The 18,861-nt window shown below is 39.3% G+C and overlaps 2 protein-coding genes across 6 annotated transcripts; one reads left to right on the top strand and one right to left on the bottom strand.

Annotated features, from left to right (window-relative positions):
- The first annotated feature begins 259 nt into the window (after positions 1 to 259).
- Positions 260 to 2,574, top strand: rnf181 (ring finger protein 181). 3 transcript variants are annotated; one of them, XM_044108025.1, is made up of 7 exons: positions 272 to 361; positions 832 to 937; positions 1,022 to 1,158; positions 1,318 to 1,433; positions 1,544 to 1,618; positions 1,981 to 2,088; positions 2,125 to 2,574. In XM_044108025.1, exons 1-6 carry the CDS (start codon positions 340 to 342, stop codon positions 2,038 to 2,040), a joined length of 516 nt encoding a protein of 171 aa, XP_043963960.1. In that variant the 5' UTR covers positions 272 to 339; the 3' UTR covers positions 2,041 to 2,088; positions 2,125 to 2,574. The 3 variants fall into 3 exon arrangements, with proteins under 3 accessions (XP_043963968.1, XP_043963960.1, XP_043963974.1); XM_044108033.1 differs by having other exon boundaries at positions 260 to 361; positions 816 to 937; positions 1,981 to 2,574; XM_044108039.1 differs by lacking the exon at positions 272 to 361 and adding an exon at positions 401 to 491 and having other exon boundaries at positions 816 to 937; positions 1,981 to 2,574.
- Positions 2,340 to 17,487, bottom strand: LOC122826297 (transmembrane protein 150A-like). Of its 3 annotated transcripts, none has more exons than XM_044108013.1 (8): positions 17,370 to 17,487; positions 12,923 to 13,213; positions 12,323 to 12,370; positions 11,237 to 11,323; positions 10,760 to 10,827; positions 7,233 to 7,360; positions 6,873 to 7,050; positions 2,340 to 6,139 (listed from the first exon to the last, which is right to left on the bottom strand). In XM_044108013.1, exons 2-8 carry the CDS (start codon positions 12,985 to 12,987, stop codon positions 5,841 to 5,843), a joined length of 873 nt encoding a protein of 290 aa, XP_043963948.1. In that variant the 5' UTR covers positions 12,988 to 13,213; positions 17,370 to 17,487; the 3' UTR covers positions 2,340 to 5,840. The 3 variants fall into 3 exon arrangements, with proteins under 3 accessions (XP_043963948.1, XP_043963939.1, XP_043963932.1); XM_044108004.1 differs by lacking the exon at positions 17,370 to 17,487 and adding an exon at positions 15,651 to 16,985; XM_044107997.1 differs by lacking the exon at positions 17,370 to 17,487 and having other exon boundaries at positions 12,923 to 17,037.
- Between the last annotated feature and the right edge of the window lie 1,374 nt (positions 17,488 to 18,861).

Here is an 18,861-nt window from a genome sequence, read left to right as displayed (position 1 = left end):
ACAAGCACAAAATCCAGCGAAATATAGACTTTATAGACTAGAGTACGTTATATGCATTTAGTCATTTGTCCAAAACATATGTAATAAATTCTGTTTTATTTCTTTATTTTGCAAGCTTCACACGTTTCAAATACAGTACTGGAAATAATTTTCTATTAAAGAAAACAGACGTGTAGAAAACTAGACGTCACACACTGAAATGAGTAATTTCTCCTGGCCACTGACGTATCTCGATAACACCGCTTGATGGCAGCACTGAAACATAGCCCTTTACCCAAGCAGTCGAAGAAAATCCAAAGAGTGACGTAACCAACCGAGCAGCACCCGGAAGAATGACAAATGTTTATCGCTGAGGTTTCGGGTAAGTCTTGATATTTTATTGAGTCTTCTTCAGGAATTGGAAAAGTTAACTTTATTCAGCACTGTCTTGTGGTCATTATTGTTGTCTGAGAAAACAGACCAAACTTTGTTCCTGTTTACAAACTCTGAAGGTTAGCCGAACTTGTTTGTTTTCATTTTAGTCGTTAGTCCTATTTTTGTTCGTGTGAGTGACTCAGTTTATCTTGTATTTATGGTTGCTGTTCTACAACATATTATTATGTTTATATATAGATGAGAAGTACATAAATTCAGCTTCAGTGCATAGTCCTTATAGATAGAAAAGAACGGTTACAAAAGAGGTTAATTTTTATTGTTTTTAAAAGTGCCATTTCTGCTCATGCGCTCAAAAGTAAAAGAACCCGAATGGTTAATAATTATATTCATTAGTTAATGTACTAGTTCATAATGTAATATAACTCTGCTTATATTTGTAGTTTCCTTAATGCACAGATCACACACCACACATCAAAATGGCCTCATACTTTGATGAACATAACTGTGAGCCCACCAACCCTGAGGAGCAATATCGTCAGAATGCACTACTGGAGCTGGCCAGGTGGGATCCAACCTACCTGACTCGCATGTTATACTGTAACTGTGACCTGCAGATTCTAGCTCTGGGATTGGTGTTTGTCTTCAGGTCCTTAATGCAGGGTCTGGACTTGATTGACTCCGGGGCATTCGACCTGTCAGACTGGGACCAGCGGCTTCCTCCGCCGGCTGCCAAAACTGCTGTTCAGACCCTCACTGTGGTTGTCATTTCCGCAGAACAAGCAGGTGACAGAAATTTTGAAAAACGAGTTGAATGCAGACATTAAACGTGTGTTGGGACTCTGCTGAGAGAAACTTTGGGGCATGATAGTCTTCAAAGCTGTTAGCTAGATGTACTCTTGCGTATTTGAGGAGATTTAATTTGACTCTTTGTGCTCATGGCAGACAAAGGTTTGAAGTGTCCTGTGTGTTTGCTGGAGTTCGAGGAACAAGAGACGGTTCGAGAAATGCCTTGCAAACACCTCTTCCACTCAGGGTGTATACTACCCTGGTTGGGCAAGGTAAAGCTCACAAATGTGCAATTGATTAAATATATATTTTTACACATTTGAACAGCAGTTTGCATGAAATCCCTTTTAAAACTTTCACATTTTCCACTTTTAAATCCCAGACTAACTCCTGTCCGCTTTGCCGACTTGAGTTACCGACTGACAATCCAGAGTATGAGGAGTTTAAAAAGGACAAGGTGAGCTGCTTGCTGAACTGTTTCACTTTTTATATGTATTCCACTGGGGTTTTATGTCCTAAATATGAACATACATGACTTGAGAAATCCTTTTTGCAGTGGCTGTTATGCATTCATGCAGCCATCCAGGACTAATAAACCCACACAATGAAATAAAAAGAACAGTCCAGTCGAAGTCCAGACATAAATTCACTAGAGAATCTGAGAGAATTCTTGAAAATTAAAGTTCAAGGTTCAACATTTCTGTGCTACACCGGGTTGGGTCTTGCGTCTTTTGCGGCGTGCTGGATCTGTCAAGAGGAACAGTTGTTACTTCTGAGTTTTCAGCAGGACCTGAGGCCACTGTGGTTTTTGTCTTTCAGGAGAGAAGAAAACAGAGGGAGCACCGACTTGAGGACCTGCATGGAGCCATGTACACCTGATGAAAGTGCTGAATGCTTCAAGAACAGTGAACTGCATTCAGCCCAATTCCACGAAGATAGAACCCTGTTTGATAGGGTTAATACTTAGACCATTTTGCTACCTACAAGAAAAGAAAAACACTCAAACAATTCCCTAACTTTTCCACAGAATCCCTTTAACAGCCACTGACATCACTGGATGCTCCGTTGTGTTAAAATGAGAGTTTTTATTAAATGGCACCGGCTTTGGGAACCAAATAATGGAACATTTCAGATGTGCTTTTTTTTTTTTACCCGATGTTTCCAAATGGAGCTGATAGCAGCTCTGAGCACTCTGACTTTAAATTCCTTTTTTATTAAAATTTTTGAACTTCCAATGTGCATAAAAGTTGTACTTATCAGGTAAATGGAAATGTTTAGGAAGAGGAAATGATCAGTGACTATTTGTTATATATAAACCAAAAAATGTTTTAACTTGGAAAGCTCTTTTTTTTCCCATGTGTATTTGTTTTGGCTATTAAAGCTGGTAACATCATGCCTAAAAAGTCTAATCAAGTGAGGCATGTATATATATATATGGGTGCATCATTTTTATGGATTCATGAGGTGAAATGAAATCATTTACCAAAGAAACCTTTGAGTCCCTTTTCTCACCACAGAGGCCTTCTGTGCGTAGCGCACTAAGCTAACTTTAGGTGATGGGAAAAAAAAAAATTCAACAAAAAACAGTTTCATAATAATTTCTCATTTTTTATTTCATATTTGAATATAAATCTCTGTCAAAATAAAAGGCCTAAATGATAGACAAAAATCAGACATATTTACAGAATTTATAAAAGGAAACAATTTCTGTTGACTTTTTTAAAATTTTATACAGGGGGTTTCTCTGATGCCTTCGTTAATGTTCTATATCTTTTTCTTTTCTTTTTTTTTTCAAATTTACAGGACGTAGGAAGAGAGTACATTTTATCGACATTTGGATCTGTGTTGAGAGTGTTGACGTAAAAGTCAGGCGGCCTTCTAAAACATAAGGCTCCATACAAACCCTTAGACAGTGCACACAATGATCTAAGAACAAAAAAAAAACATGAAAAAGAGAAAATCTCCACCTTTCATTGGATTATTTGGCATGTTGAATGGTTTTAGTGGTACAGAAGCTGTTTCAGCCCCGGTGTTTGGGCTCACAAGCTGCCGTTGAGTCGCACGTTGACTTGGTTACAGTATGGCAAAAAAAAGGCTACAGCTAAACATAAGTCAAATATAACAATAAAAAGAAAGTTTCTTAGGCAGAGTACATGGGATAAGGCTGAAAACAGTGCACTTCATACCAACTCATACCGTCGCATCGACACACACACACACACACACACACACACACTCATTAACAGAAAGAAAACTGTATACTCCGGTCTTTTTTGGCATGGTTTTCTGCAGTCCAACAAAAATGTCAAGTTCAAACTTTTTGCACAGTAAGCGATGAAAGCGCTGTGTGCTCATTCAGCTTTATGCAACAGCATAACCCCAGCTCTGTCACATTCTGACACTTGTGGACACAGCTGGAAAATACTGAACCTCGACCACAGAACAACAAAAAAACAAACAAAAAAAACCAAAATACTTCCAACAAGTTGGAAAGCTGGATCTCTCATCTTTCACATCAGACCCACAAAAGAGGTAGGAGACGTGACCTTTTGAAAATGCGTATTGCTGGCATCCTGTGAGTTTGATGTAATAAAACGCGTCCAGCGGTGGGCCAGAGAAACCAGAACAGAGATTATACATGTGTGTGCTTTATGAAACCTAGCAGTGAAAACTTTCATCTGAGCAAAACCTGTGCAGGTTGCGACTCAGAGCGTCGTGGCAGTCTGCTGTCCGGCTAGAACCGATAAAAAAAAAAAAAAGAAAGAAGGGTAGGGCGGGATACAACATAGGTACAGTATGGTTTGAAGTCAGTCGACAACCTGTATGGCAGTGTCTCATTGTAACACTGTTGTGACAGCACCAATTATAAAAACATCTAAAAAGAAACTGCAAAAGTTTTCACACCCTAGAACGAGTTCACCTATAGTCAAACTACAACCAGGACTTTAAATTTATTGGGACTTTTTGTGATACAGCAACACAAAGTAAATGTAACCTCCCAAAAAAAGGCCCTCCTGTATTTAGTTGCATTTCTGTATAAATGTTCCACTGCAGAAGATACTTTTTTTTTTTTACAAAAACCACATTTTTGTAAAAAATGTAACATTTTTTGCCAAAATTGTAAATCCAAAACTAAATATGATTGTGACTTTTTTGTTGTTGTTTTTACATGCTCAACATTAATATCCTACACTTAAAACATAGGCAAAGAAATAGATTTCTCCAGAAAATAGATTTGCAATTAATGTTAGATTTGGAAAACAAACAAATAAAAAAAAAGTGTCAAATCGCAGGAATTTTACAGTCAGTTGTCATATGCAACATCACGACCCGTCCTGGTCAAATTTGTACCGTTCTCTGTTTACAGCCAGGCGCAAAATCCTCAAGAGCTGAAAATAATGTTTTTTTGTTTTTTTTTAAACTGCTTTGTGTCAATCTATCCCATAAAATCCCAATAAATCCCATTGAATTTGATAGTTGTAACGTCACTAAACGTGCAAATGTCTGAGGGGAGTGACTACTTTTGCAAATGTTGTGAAGAAAATCTTTTGAAAGGCTTCACATGAGCTCATAGAAAAGAAGAAGAAGAAAAAAAAAGGACATTTCTTAAACTCGTATAAGGCTTCCAGGGATCCAGCCTGGAACGCGGCCAGTGTCAGGACGAGAACTCTACAGCAAATGCTAAAGTCAGATTGTAGTTTTACCGTCGCTCATTCCTATCATCACATGTAGGCCACTGGAAACGTCAGCCTCACCTGGCAGCTCAAACACTCTGAGAAAGGCATTGCTCACCCCAGAGGAGTGGAAATTATCGGATGATTGTTACGTTTGGTGTTTCATGTAACTTTGGATTGAAAAAACCCCCCCAAAAAAAACAAAAAACAAATAACAAATTCACTTGTCAGCTTAAAGCCAGTCATTACAACAGAAAAAACCATCCAGTTTTGCACCGACATGAATAATGATTGAGACCAATCTAGACATGTATATTTATATATGTATAGAAAAAAAAGACATTAAATTATAAGTGCAATCAAATAAAAGCAGATGAATTTAATGGTTATATACCTTTCAAGTTATTAATGCATGATTGATTAAATTAGACCGTAAAGCTTACAGTCTGTAAAATATACTATAGCTATTCACTTTGCAACATTCATTATTTTAAAATTTTTTTTTTTGCGATGCAAAAACAATAAAATAAAACAAAAAAATAAACTGGTTTTGTTCCATTCAGGAGCAGTGCCGTGCAGAGAAAAGCAAAAGGCCAAAAGAGGTTGGACTGGAGAGTCAGAGGAGGAGAGAGGGGGGGACAAAAATGACTTTTGAGGGCGGTGGGAACTTTTGTCTTTCGAAACCAAGAACCCAGGGGGACAGATGTTTAGAGACGAACACCGTGCAGAGTCGTCAACTTTAACCGCCGTCTTGGAAAACATTCACGGTTCCAGTTTTCCAGCTGGCTCCAAACATTCAACGTAATCTGCTATGAGAACTGAGAAGGGAGGAGAAAAACGAAAACGAAACAAACCGAAGGCCGTAGAGCATTATGGGTAGAAATACCTGGTGTTGCTGAGGTTACAGTTATACGAATTTGCTCTCTTGCTTCACATGCTGCCAGTGGAGCACCTCTGCAGTGACTTTTTTTTCTGCTTTGTTTTGGGGTTTTTTTCCAGACGGAGCTACAACATAGCTATGCTCTCTGGGGTACAGTTGAGGTGTGTGGACGTGCTGCTGCCGCCGGGGGACTTCAGGCCCTTGGTGGCCCCGCCCATCGTCGACGCCCTGGACATGGGGTCCATGATGACCCCCGAGCCGTGCTGGCTCTGCTGCAGGCCGGCCATCATGGTCTCGGTGGTGACGGTGCCGAACTCGTAGGTGAAGGTGCCGTAGAAGACCAGGATGTCCACGGTGAAGACCCACTCGCAGATGGCGGCGACGTGCTGCAGGACGAAGCTCTCGTGGATGAAGAATATGCCGCCTGGAGGGAGGACGGGTTAAGGAGGACAGACGCTTTCCTGCAGAGACTCGGCAGGAAAATGAGGCTGTTATCCCCTCTGCAGCGTGGTGGACAGACACACGGCCTCCAGATGTGCGTTTTAAATGTTGAATATATATTTGGTAACGTACTGAGCAACGTGTTTGTCCTTAGGATTATCTCTGCTCATTGTTTATTATTGCTACTTTATTTATTTACATTTTTATTGTGTACCAACAAAAATTTCCCCCCTTTAAGGGATCAATAAAGTATTATCTTCTTTTCTTATCTTATTAGTTGGTCTTATTCTGCTGGTTCGAAACTCGGCAGGCGTCGAATGAACTTGCTGCTTCCAAGCAGTTTCAGAACGGCCTCTTCCTGAAAACTAACGCACAGCTGGAAAAACGTTGTAGAAATGGATAGAGGCTTGTTAATCGCTAATGCTAACTCAGCAGATGGACTGACGGAGGGACACAGAGAACCGTCAGCCAACTTCTGAGAGAGAACGAGAACATGTTGAGAAACGTCATACTGTTCCTAAATTAAGTCATTGGTTCAACTACAGAATTTATGTTGATAGACAACTGAGGTGGTCACAATAGTGACAGCTAGCATGAAGACTAATGAACATCCCTGATGAATGAATCAAACGCACCCTTGCATTAAGGCTCAACTCCTGAGTCTTTAACCCGATGGTTTCTGTCATCCCAACAGACGGCAGATTTACAGAGGATACTGAGGACCAGGGAGACCATGGCTCCCAGCGCCAGAGCCACCCGGAAGTGAGCCATCCAGTAGTCCAGGGTTGTCACGGCTACTCGGTAGGTGAGGACGCACTGCAAGCACACAAACAGCAGCCCTGCAGGAAACGCCACACCGGCACCCACATAATGGAGAGATTTGGCGTGATCAACCTGTTGGACAGAAAAACAAACGTTTCATACCAACTAGAGGATCTCAGTCGGTTAAGTCAAGTGTCCTGCGTGTTTCTAATGTTCTCTTAGGTCAGGACACCTTCAAGCATCACGTGTAACCTCGGAGGACTAGAGTCCTGGTTTAAAATCTACATCAAACTTTACGTGTTGCTCAGGACTACCTGGAAGTTTCCAACCATGACCAGACCGACGGCGTTGGTGCAGCCAGACACCAGTGCGCTGGTGTTGACCCAACACTGGTGGCTGTGTTCGACCACCTGGGCGTAGCGCAGGAAGCACACCATCACCACTGCGGGGAGGAAAAGAGAAATGTGCGTTAAAAACAAACCCGAAACATTTCAATAAGATTGTATTAATCCTTGGTTTCACACTTGGTTTCGATTGGAGAACAAAACTGCAACATTTGTTACGTTTTGAGCTGGTACTGTTTGCTTTCTCACTGCTCTGTGAAACAAAACAAACTGTTTGAAAGACCTGTTCACCTCCTCGCCTGTGGTGGCGCTGCGTCACGAACTACTGAAGGAAACGACACACAAACCTCTGAGGAAGACATTGAGCTCAACTTCCTTCTTCTTGAAACGGAAATGGAGTTGGGTCAGATGTTAGCAGTTGTAAGATTTCTTTTTGGTTTTGAAAAGACCACGAGCCATTTTGTCCCGCTAGCGCTAGACACGCCTGTTGTTTTACGTTGTATTTACCCAGAATGCCCTGTGCTGTAGTCCACTTTTTTAGGTTCGTTTAAGAGTTCGGTTATGCACTCATGTAGTATTCACTTCATTTTTTGGGTAAAATATAACACCAAGTTATTAAAGGAATAAAAATGAATGAATGGCTGCCAGGTAGTAGCTTCCATCTTTCTGCTGAGGCAAGAATATCTGATATGGTTCTCCAGAGCAGGCAGGATGTGTTGATCCATCTTAAAGCAGAACGGAGCAGCTTTCTTGGCAGCTGTGCCATCTGTGTTTGAGAACAATAACCTTGCAACTTCCTGAATCACAACGACGAGAGAACCAGAAGCTTGACCCAGAAGATGCTGAAATTTGGAGCGGCGAGAGAAAGGACATGTGAAGAGAAATGCTAATTAAAGGACAGCAGACTGACTACAAGGAGGGCGGATAAACAGAAACCAGCTGGGAAGGAGAGGTGACTGGAATGATGAAAACAGCTGGAGTGAGGCAATCAGGACCAGCGAGGGGGAAAAGTGGGCCAGAAGTGACTGGTGTTTAAACAAGACAAGAGGGATGAAGGCCCCGAAAGTTGCAGGCAGGGGGGGAAAAAAAAAAAAGAGAAAATAGACATGGGGAAGTGGAAGGAAAACTGCATCCATTATTGATTAGACAGCAGCCATATCTGGACGTCCCATGGCTATTGGCTGAAGTCTGGAGGTACCAGGCAGAATGACTGCAAACAGAGGAGACATTCAGTACTTTGCATCTCAAAATATACTGCCCCATTTCAGATTAGCAATGAGCAAACAGTTCTGTTTTTACATAACAGTGATTACCCAAGAGGACGCAGCTTGGAGGATGGAGGCAATTGGGACAGTTTCATATTTGCACAAAAATCACACTTTTTTGATTTTTAAAAAAAAATTGGTTTAGATCAAAAATGATTGTGCGGGTCAAAAATTGAAACAAGGCGGCTGCTCTCAGAAATGATTAACCCCACAGCTTCTGTAAAACCACATAATTATTGATTAGTTAGCTGCCGCCGCCAAGGAAAACGCCTGGCGAGGCATTACCATCCATTTGCAGTTATGCTAAGCTAACTTCCGGTCACGTAAATCCGTAAACTATCTTTGGGACGCCAATCCAACAGTGTTGGTCTCTTGGTTATCCAGCCTCATCCTCAAACTCGGTAAACCAGAGCAACCAGAGTCGGTCGAAGCTCGTCGGTCTTAATGAATTATTCCAGGCGCTCTTCCCCGACCACATTTCATTTTCCCAACACGTTTAGCTTGAAACTGAATTTGTGCGTCTGTGATCAATAAGGCGTTTTACGGCCTGGGCAGCAGCTCCTTTCACAAGCTGAATGAACGGAGACAATGCAGCCGCATCAGCAGAAATGTGATCAGGAACACAAACACAAGGACGGCTGGATGGAGCATGTAGGACGGAACAGGGGCGTGCAAAGCGCGGGCCGGGGCCCATTTGAGACCCCTTTACTGATTCTCTGTGGCACGCCAGAACAGCTGGTTGACAGATTTTTTTGTTTGTTTGTTTGTTTTTTGAATGGGGAAAAATTCTTACAGAAATTAACATTTTCTATCAGGGGAAAATATTAAGTACAACGCAAAGTATTTGTCTTTTAGCAATCATGTTTTGTGTTTTTTCTTTAATTTCATAATAAATAGGAGTACATTTATCAACTGACCTATAATTTGAGAGCCCAAATCTGTTAATTAATTTGCTTAACCTGCCTTAATATAGCAAGCATTTATAAAGAGAAAGTGTCCCAAATACTGTTCTTATGGCTGAAATAGGCTGAATGTTTTTTTGTTTTTTTTATTTCATCCAAAAGATTTTAAAAACAGGATTTCTTTCAATTCAAATTCAAAAATACTTTATTGATCCCAAAGGGAAATTAAATGTTGTTTAACTCGTATCAATTCAGATTCTTCAAAAAGTTACTGAAGATGGACTTTGGAAGGAAAGATCTCCTGTAGCGGTCTGTGTTACAGCGAGTTTGAAGAAGCCTCTGACCGAAGACACTGTTTTCCAAAGAGTCTCGTGAAGAGGATGGTCAGGGTTGTCCTGAACTTTCTTGGTTTTATAAAGAACTCAAACGTTCTGGATCTCCAATGATTTAAACTTCCCTAATTAAACAACAACAACAAAAAGTAACTTCTTTATTTAATTGGAATTATGTTTAGTTTATCACTGAGCAGTGGAGAAAATACTGTAACTTCCTGTGGTTTATTTTTGGCCTGCGTGTCCTTTTGACTTTGACAACTTTAATGACAGCTTATAGTTTAATGCAGCAGAAACAGATTGTGGTTTAATGGACATAAATGTTTGCTACTGGGTCAGCGAATGTGTTTCAAACTCCCTTCTAGAGCATCAACTCTTTTTAGATAAAGTCGAAAACTAAAGCGATGAAAATTAGGAGTGGGAATTTATCGCATTGTTTATCATTTAGCGTTTGTCACAATAAATTCCAAATACGGACATTTAAAAACACCCTAAAACTGTCCATATCATTCCCAGCTGTTCATTTCAATATTTCTGTCCACCGCCTGTTTATTGTTGGAATCAATAAATATTAATAAACTTGAAAATAGGGTTGAATGCAGTTGTTGTGTGCAATATAATGATACAAATCAAACTTCTTTAAGCAGCTTTTTACAAACAGCAGCATCATTTGTGTTTGTGAGGCTCCGACTGCTGCAACAGTCACAGCCATACAGCTACCTAAAGAAGCAGCAGTAAATAGTTCTTATTGTCACTTTTACTGTTATAACAGCACCACAAAATATCACGATAGCACAAAATATCACAATAACACAAAATATCACGATAAAACTTCAAATTCACATCAAGTTAAATCTCTTATCTATATCTGTTAAAAACAGAAAAAACACTGTTTTCCAAATCAGAGGCAGCATGACCCACTAAAAAAATAAAATAAAATAAAACAAAACAACAACCATTACTTGAATCCATGCAGTGAAGATTAGTTGAGGACGTACCCATAAAGGCTCCAACGTTGCCGATCAGGCTGAACAGGCAGCTTTCAGGAGGGTAAGAGCCACATTTACTGCAGGACAAAAAAAAAAGAAAGAGTCTAGATTTTAAAACCGAAGAAATGCATACACACACCTACACTTATCCTGCTGAACAGGTCTTAAGTGATCGAAAAGCTAGAAAATATCTTGTTCTGATTTCATTTGAATATGAAGCTGAATGTCAACGAGCGCTGGTGAATCAATATTTTTTACATAAAAGTAAAACCACAGAAAAAGAGCTTCAGGTTTCATTGTGTCTTCCCCTTTGTTGGAGGCCTGCAGTCCGGTTCCACGAATTGGAGTTATGCAAAGTGTGGGTTAATGACCGACACAGAACAGCAGCACAAGCAGATGCTAATTCACGCCCAAGGCCCTTTCCGACACAAGCTGCGGTTTGTGTTCTGAGACAAAGAGGAGAACTGCAGAGGCAGAGGAGCCGACCTGATGAGGGGGATGTCCTGGATGGTGCAGCAGGTCTTGGGGAAGCCTGGTCGGGGCGACTCCTCTGTGCATGTGACGTTGTAAGACCTGCAGCGGCGACACGATGGGGTCAGTTCACTCTCTGGAGGTTCAGATTGATCACATCCTTTCTCTTTTTCCAAGTTGCACCAACTACAGGGTGTTTTACTGTGATTTTGTGAGGGATCAAGGAGTCTTTGATTCTTAATATAATCTATTTATAAACAATACAAATGTGAAACACGTGGCGTGAATTTGTATTCATCGGAAGTTCCAAAGTGAAAGCCGGAGATGAGGTGTGCATTTGAAAAACTCTGCATTTTTAAAAAGCCACAAGAATCACATTTTAAAGTTTGTCTGAAGGAATGCAGAGGACACAGCTAATGGTGCAACTAACAGTTATTTTAGTAATAGATTATTACACTGATTAATGTTCCAGTTTTTTTATCCGACGATTAATCGGATTTAAAAAAAAATTGGCACATTCTGCAGATTTTTATTTATTTAACCACTTCAGCCTTTTTTATACAATATTAAAAATACATTAACAATTGCAAATAAATAATTAAATGTATTTTTTTTTTTTGTTGTATTGCCTAAGATGCAATAACATAATGTTGTTACGGGTTAAAAATTGGATAGGAAATGTTGAGACTTTTTTCTTTTTTTGTCAGAATTTAAATCATCTGAAGCTAAAAGTATTTGACGATGTGTGGGTACATTATTTTTATAGACAAATGATTATTTTAATCTCTATTACAAAGTGTACATATATTTTTGTACAGTTTTTGTTCAATTACTGCTGTGATTATGTTGTCATTTCAGTCTTTTTTTGGGTCTGTAAACTCCAGTTAACGATTAATCACTCACTAAATTAATTGATTATTTCAATAATAGATCGATTAATCGACACACAGCAAACTTGTAAGAGGGTTCTCTGGCCAGAGGTGATCAAAACTGAACGAAAAATGAATCATTTTTGTAGGGCTCTTGAATACATCTAAATGTTAAACAGGAGGATATTTAAAAATAAAAAATAAAAAAATAAATAAAATAAAAAACACCCACCAGTTCTCTACAGGACAAACATGGTGATTCATCACAGCCATCGCATACCTGCAGGAAACAAAAGGTCAGAAGTGTTAAAGGGAGAAACACATCCTGGCAGACCCAATAAAACTCAAAAGCATAAAAAAAACAAGCTCACACTTTTAAAAAACAGAAAATCTTACCAACTATTTTTATTTTTTTTATAGTTTCTAGTGCAAATATCTCAGTACGCTTAAAATAAGATAAAACTATCTTAACACGTAACTATTCAGCACAAAACAGCAGCTTGTTCTGAATCAATAATTCCTTAATGTTGATGAAGCAGCACTTGTTGAACTGGAAGATTATTTCACTTACAACACGGGAAAAACGTATTGTTACAATTAAATAACCTACCAGTGGAATTAGTGCTATTTTCATTAACATTATGGAATTACTAACTTAGAACAAGCTCCTATATCTTGCTGAAAAGCTACTTGTCAGCTAGTTTTGTCTCATTTCAGGTGCATTAAGATATTTTCGCCAGAAACTAAACTAAACCGTGTGGTGTTGCCGTGTTCTTTCCCGGACAAACGGTTCACATGAGTTGGAGCAAAGACGTCCTCAGCCGTCACTCACACTATCCATATTCCTGTGATGGAGAAGGCAGCCAAGCTGACAGGCAGGACGATCCAGGCAGTCATTGGGCTGGCAGTGAGCTGGCTTTGTCCCAAGCATGGGGTGAGAAGGGGGCTCAGGACTTGGGCGGCAACACGACGGGATGGGTCAGGTAGGGGCTGGGTGGGGGCGTGGGGTCACTGATAGACTGGGAGACGCACACAGGGGGAGGGGGGAGGCATGAGAGGACAAATGGGGGGGGGGGTATGGCACAGCTCCTCTGCTCCACGGCACCCAGCAACCAGCATCAACCTTAAAAACAAGAATGATTGGAAACTTTTCGTTAGGCAGCTTTATTCAGGCGGCACTTTCTACCATCGGGTCTAACGTTTTTAACATTTTTTTTTTTACTTTTTATTGTGCTGTAATTTGAGTGTTCTTCCTTTGTGGGAGAAAACTACAAAGTGGAGAAAGAGAAACTAATCGGACATCGCAAAGAAAAAAAAAGAAAAAAGAAAAAAAAACACTTTGAAAAACACTCCTCTTCCAAGTTTCTCTGGTCGGCATTTAAAGCCTCTGATTTCTCCTATCGGCGCTGAACATCGGCACAAAGCCGGTTTACAGAGAAACGACCTTTGCTGCTTACTGTAAATTAAAACATCCTGCAAGACAACTCCGCTGCCTTGGAGTGGAACTGCGTCTCCACTGCAGACCCAACACAACCCTGGTGTCGTCGACAAGCACAGAACCAGCAAAAAAATCACTAGAGGACACATTTAAAGAGACAGTAAAGTGCAAATAACCCACAAGCTGCTTTCAGAGGACGGCGTACAACAACTGTGAGGAGTGGGTGTTTCGTCAAGGGCAGTCAGTTTAGTGTTGACAGTGGGAGCAAAACAGCAGAGGTTGCGTCACTCTACAGGGTGTACAGTTACAAACGTGTCCTCGGCTCAGAGGGAGTACAGAGTGAATAAAGATTAACTTGCAGTCTTTACAGAGGGGAATCATTTTCTAAAAGTGTGTGCAAATCAAACTGAAGCTGTAACAAAAACAAAACAAAACAAACAAAAAAAAAAAACAAAACAGAGAAATGTTTTACTTCTGCAAAGCCAGACATGGTAAATATGTTCTCGGTGTCAGTCACTTGTTTTAAGTTACAAAACAAGTGAGTCTGCCAGCTTAAAAGTTTGAAATTTTGCTGTAATATGTGAATTTTTTTTCAGGGGTGAGCGCTGACTGCAGTTTTCTGACCGATTTTTAAGAACCCTCACCTGCCGATTCCTTTGTTGTCTGACACAGATTTTTTAAACAAGCTTCAGGTGTTACAAGGTCATTCAGTGTTTCAATCTTATAGCAACAGAGTCATTTAAAACACACAGAAAAGGTGAGCCAACACCTCCTAATGCAAAGATCCTCAATCAAACAGGGAGTTTATTGGCCATTTTGAAACCATGTGTGCTAAATCATTTTGGAAATGAATCATAAACGTCTCTATTTTTTTTGGTGACATGTTCTTAGAACGTCATAGATGCTTTTTGCTGGGACTAAATACCAGCAGACAGAAGTGACTGCAGAGTTATTGATGAGTCAGCATGTGGACCGGAAAATACTGAGGAAATATAGAAAGATTTTTTTCTCTTATCACCTTGAATTTACAAGACAATTTTTGACTAATCTCACGGGTGGGGACATTTTTAAACACTTAACCTTTTAGACACATTGTGTTCTGCTGCACTGCGCCATCCCTTCAGTCCAACTGTAGAAATGCACAGGCCTGTCACGATAACACGTTTAGCCGGACGATAAATTGTCCCAGAAGTTATTGCGATAAACCATAATGTTGTTTTGACCATTTTCCAGCAATACAACATAACGGTAATGGCATAATGATGCCAGAACAACATCCTCAAACATCAGTAATCTTTAAATGCTCGTGAACGTTTAGCACTGGAGGTGGAAGACGTTTTAAATATTCAAAATAAATAAACAACAGAAACAACAAATAAAATGACTTTTAGAAGTTTCTGTGAACAAATTTGTCCTTCAAAAAGGGTCTAGTTGAGACCAAATCACCAGACTGAACATTTTCATCAACTAATTTTTTGGTGAAAGGAGAAAAGCAGTAAAACATGCAAATTGAAATTATTGCAGTTTTTGGTTTTTTTTGTTGTTGTTTGTATCATGAGCTTAATTGATTTCTTGCTTATTGCACATGTAAATTGTTTTAGTCGTGGGAAAATACATTCAATAATGCAACAAGTACTCAGAGATCAGATTTATTTTGATGGATACCAAAGTCACAGTTTTGTTTTGTTTTGTTTTGATTTAAGTCCCGTCTCTTCAATAATCATGCATCCCTGGTTATAAGGTAAGAGGTTAATTGCTCCCAATAACAGAAGAGGACAAAGAGTGAGTTGTCCCAACCTCCCAGCCCATCTGCCACATGAGCTCCTCCATCTGCAAGGACACAAACAGTCCTTGAGTTACCGACTCCAGAGGCCACATCAGACAGCAGCTGAGAAAAGTTTCCTAATCTGTTTGGAAGATGATGCTTTCATAAAACAAGATCCGTCATTATTTGACCTTATTTTTTCTGAACAAGTGTGGCGTGGGTCTTCTAAGTTGTTTCCATAACTCAGACGATCGTAGCAGTTGGTAGGTATTCAGCGTTATTTGGCTGTTTAGCTGTTACATCACCGCTGAGGCAACTCAAAACATGTGACAGATTTAATCTTGCTTTCCCACATACCTGCCGGACTTCGCATTGAGAATCTGTTAAAAATCTCAATCGCATCTTTTGTGTTCCAGTCAGAGCAGTTCCGTGTTGTATGTGCAGGTTGTTTGTGCTGGTGAAGGTTTCCTTGGAGCCGCCAAAACGATTTTTAAAGCGTACGACTGTGAGGAAAAGTTCATCTACAAATTCCAGATGATTCACGACACGACGGCCAGACTGTGAACCCGGCAAAGCACCGCTGAGGGAATACATAAAGCATACAATAAAAACATGCAATCTGCGAGAAGCAGCTCTGTTCCTGCTTACCCAGAGCAGGAGAGGAAGACCGAGTCAAACATTATGAACGCATTTTAATACCACTGGTGACAACACCCCGGCAGGGCGGCAACAAGGATTTTTTTTTACAGCCTTGAAAGAGAATAATGAAGCCCTGTTTGAGGAGAGAACGGTGCATTTTACAGCCGGAAAAAACAAACAAACAGTTTCTGTTTAAGAGCTGTAATTAACAGCACTGAAACACAATTTTAGTATTATTCTAGTAGAGAGAGAAAATGATTTCTATGAAAAAAATCATTTAATCAAATCACTGCTGCTGAAAACATCTAACTTTGAGACGGGTTCCCTTAGTAACAACTTCCACGCCCTAGAGTGTTGCTACCCCCCCAACCTGTCAGCACTCACATTCACTGATTGCCTGATCAAGATAAGGTCTGATTTCTGTAGCCAGCTCTCGTGCTGCATAACTAATAATTTCTCCTTGAACCGCATGCATTTGTTTATTGTTCTTACTAAGAAAAGCGAGAATAAATACATATTTCGCAGTAACATATTTTTATTTTCCTTTTGATAATTTTTCCGGTGATTTTAAGTCAGACAAAAATAAGTTTTTAAATGACAAAACATTTTAAAGTTTGTTATAAGCAACTAATAGGTTTCATATTGAGGATAAGTGTTTAATATTTTCAAATTTAAGGTACCATGTAAAGTAAATGCAATGGTTTACATCGGGTGTACTGAACAGACATGAAGCACAGTGGAACCTGAGGACCAGGATTAAAAAAAAAATTAAAATAAATAAATAAATCACTGCATTGATGTACTTTTCATATTAAATCTAAAATTAAATATGTCCGCACATTTTCTGGCCCCCTCATAAAATGTAGCAACATTAATCCCTAAACTGAATCATTTTAAGGTTTAGTTCAAGCTGTTTGCATGACTTCTTTTTACATAACTCTCTTAATAATTGAGCTAACATACCTAGTTGAAGTAGCCAAAACTTTGGGACTTACAATGAAAGTACTGAACTGTTTAGTAAATGCAAAGGGGGCACAGTTAGATCATCAACCCCAGCGCTGTGCTCAACAATTATATGCCACTGGATCTTAAAAAAAAAAAAAAAAAAAAGCATCGAAACACCAATCACAATATAGTCCACCAAGTACTTCAACCTGTTTGTTCACTTATTTACTTGTAGCAAATTAAACAAAGCAAAGTGTCCGGCGTCTCTCAGCTCTAGAGCCTGTTATGAACAGTTAACGGTACCCGCTAGCCCTGTTAGCTCACATCTAGCTCGCTAGTTAGCTTGCACTTCCCCAGTTGTCTTGACTTGACACTTGGCCGCATCTTGATTTCCGCTAACCTAAAAGATAAGCCGCTAAACAGGATTCGTTCAGAGGATAACACCACTAATAATACTCGGACGGCTTGTCCAGAAAATGAATGTGCGCCTACCTTCCACCTGCTGTGCCCACAACAGACCTCATCAATCTTGGTTTCCCTTTAAAAACATCGTTTTCTTAGCAAATGAAGCTAGCAGTGGAACTAACTTCCTGTTACGCCTGTCAAAATTAAGCGTGAATGCAGGGTTTCTATTGCGAAACACAATTTGGATATTTTTAAAACGTTATTAATTTTCCTTTATTACGTTTGTGTACATGAAAATTTGTTTGCTCTGTAATGTTTTCACCAGGTAACAAAGTGTTTAATCACTTACATCAAGAGGCAGGATACCTCTCACGTTTACACAAGAAAGGGGGAAAAAATAAAACCGAACATTTTTACGTATAGTTTTGCCTATTTTTTATTTTTTGGGTCAAAATGTCAATTCTTAATGCCTTTGGTTTCAGTAGCCTGACATATGTGACGCTTTTATTTTAGCACAATCCCATAATTTGATGCAAGTAGGTAACTTGACAAAGATCTCCCTGCTTTCAGGCCCTGCTCTACATCAAAGTCTACCAGAGAATGAAATGAACGGCTTTGCACATTTAAAAAAATAAATAAATAAATAAATAAATTCTCATTGAAACATTTTAATTAAACAGTTACTGTTTATTCATGTTTGCAACATGCAGAGCAGCAGCTCCCCAAAGAAAGCTAGGGGTCGAGTTAGGGTTAGGATTTTTTAATTATTATTTTTTAAATCAGGTTACACACTTTTTCCTTAAGTAGATTCTATGCACTCATTTTAACTGTAACCCTCTTTAAAACTTGCCTGTTTTTCTTATATTATATTATATTTTTCTGGAAAAGTATTCAAACAGAACTAAATCCATCCATCCATTTATGCCCACTTATCTCCAGCAGTCATTGTGTGAGAGGCAGGGTATGTCTTGGATACTTTAGTCCAACACAAAGGACTAACCACACACACTCACTCATTAATACCAAAAGCCTTTTTTTTTTTTTTTTTTTTGTTTTTTTTAGAATAATTACACTTTTTAATACAATGAACGCTGTCCAAAATAAATTGCAAAATATAAGAAGCTGGTTGAATAATTAACTCAAATGAAGTCGATGAGTACATGTTTTTATCATTACTAAGATGGCCTCATTGCTATTGGTTTGAAAAACTAAAGGCATTATGACTGAAATAATTCTTGTTCATAATGGGAAAACCATCAACACATCTGTGGACAATCCTGTATTATTTACTGTAAACACTAGAGAGAGTCTGCAGGGGTTTGCTTTCTTTAAAAGAGTTGTGAGGCCACCATCTGCTGGAGGATGAAGACATTACATTGTGCATGTTAAATACACTTTAATGTTTCCTTCTACATTATGTTGCCCAGGTTTTAAATAAATGTTTAAATTTACCTAGCAGATTAATAGACGCGTCTGACCAATATTTTCTTGGGACAGCAATACAATAGTATTATTTTCTGTTTTGGACTTCTTTAGATCTACTATAATCCAAAGAGTTTTTGCAGGAACGTCAGGTTCG

The sequence above is a fragment of the Gambusia affinis genome, linkage group LG03 (assembly GCF_019740435.1).
Source record: "Gambusia affinis linkage group LG03, SWU_Gaff_1.0, whole genome shotgun sequence".
Classification (NCBI taxonomy): Eukaryota; Metazoa; Chordata; class Actinopteri; order Cyprinodontiformes; family Poeciliidae; genus Gambusia; species Gambusia affinis.
Note: the sequence above shows the minus strand (reverse complement) of the source record. Positions and strands in the feature narration are given on the sequence as shown.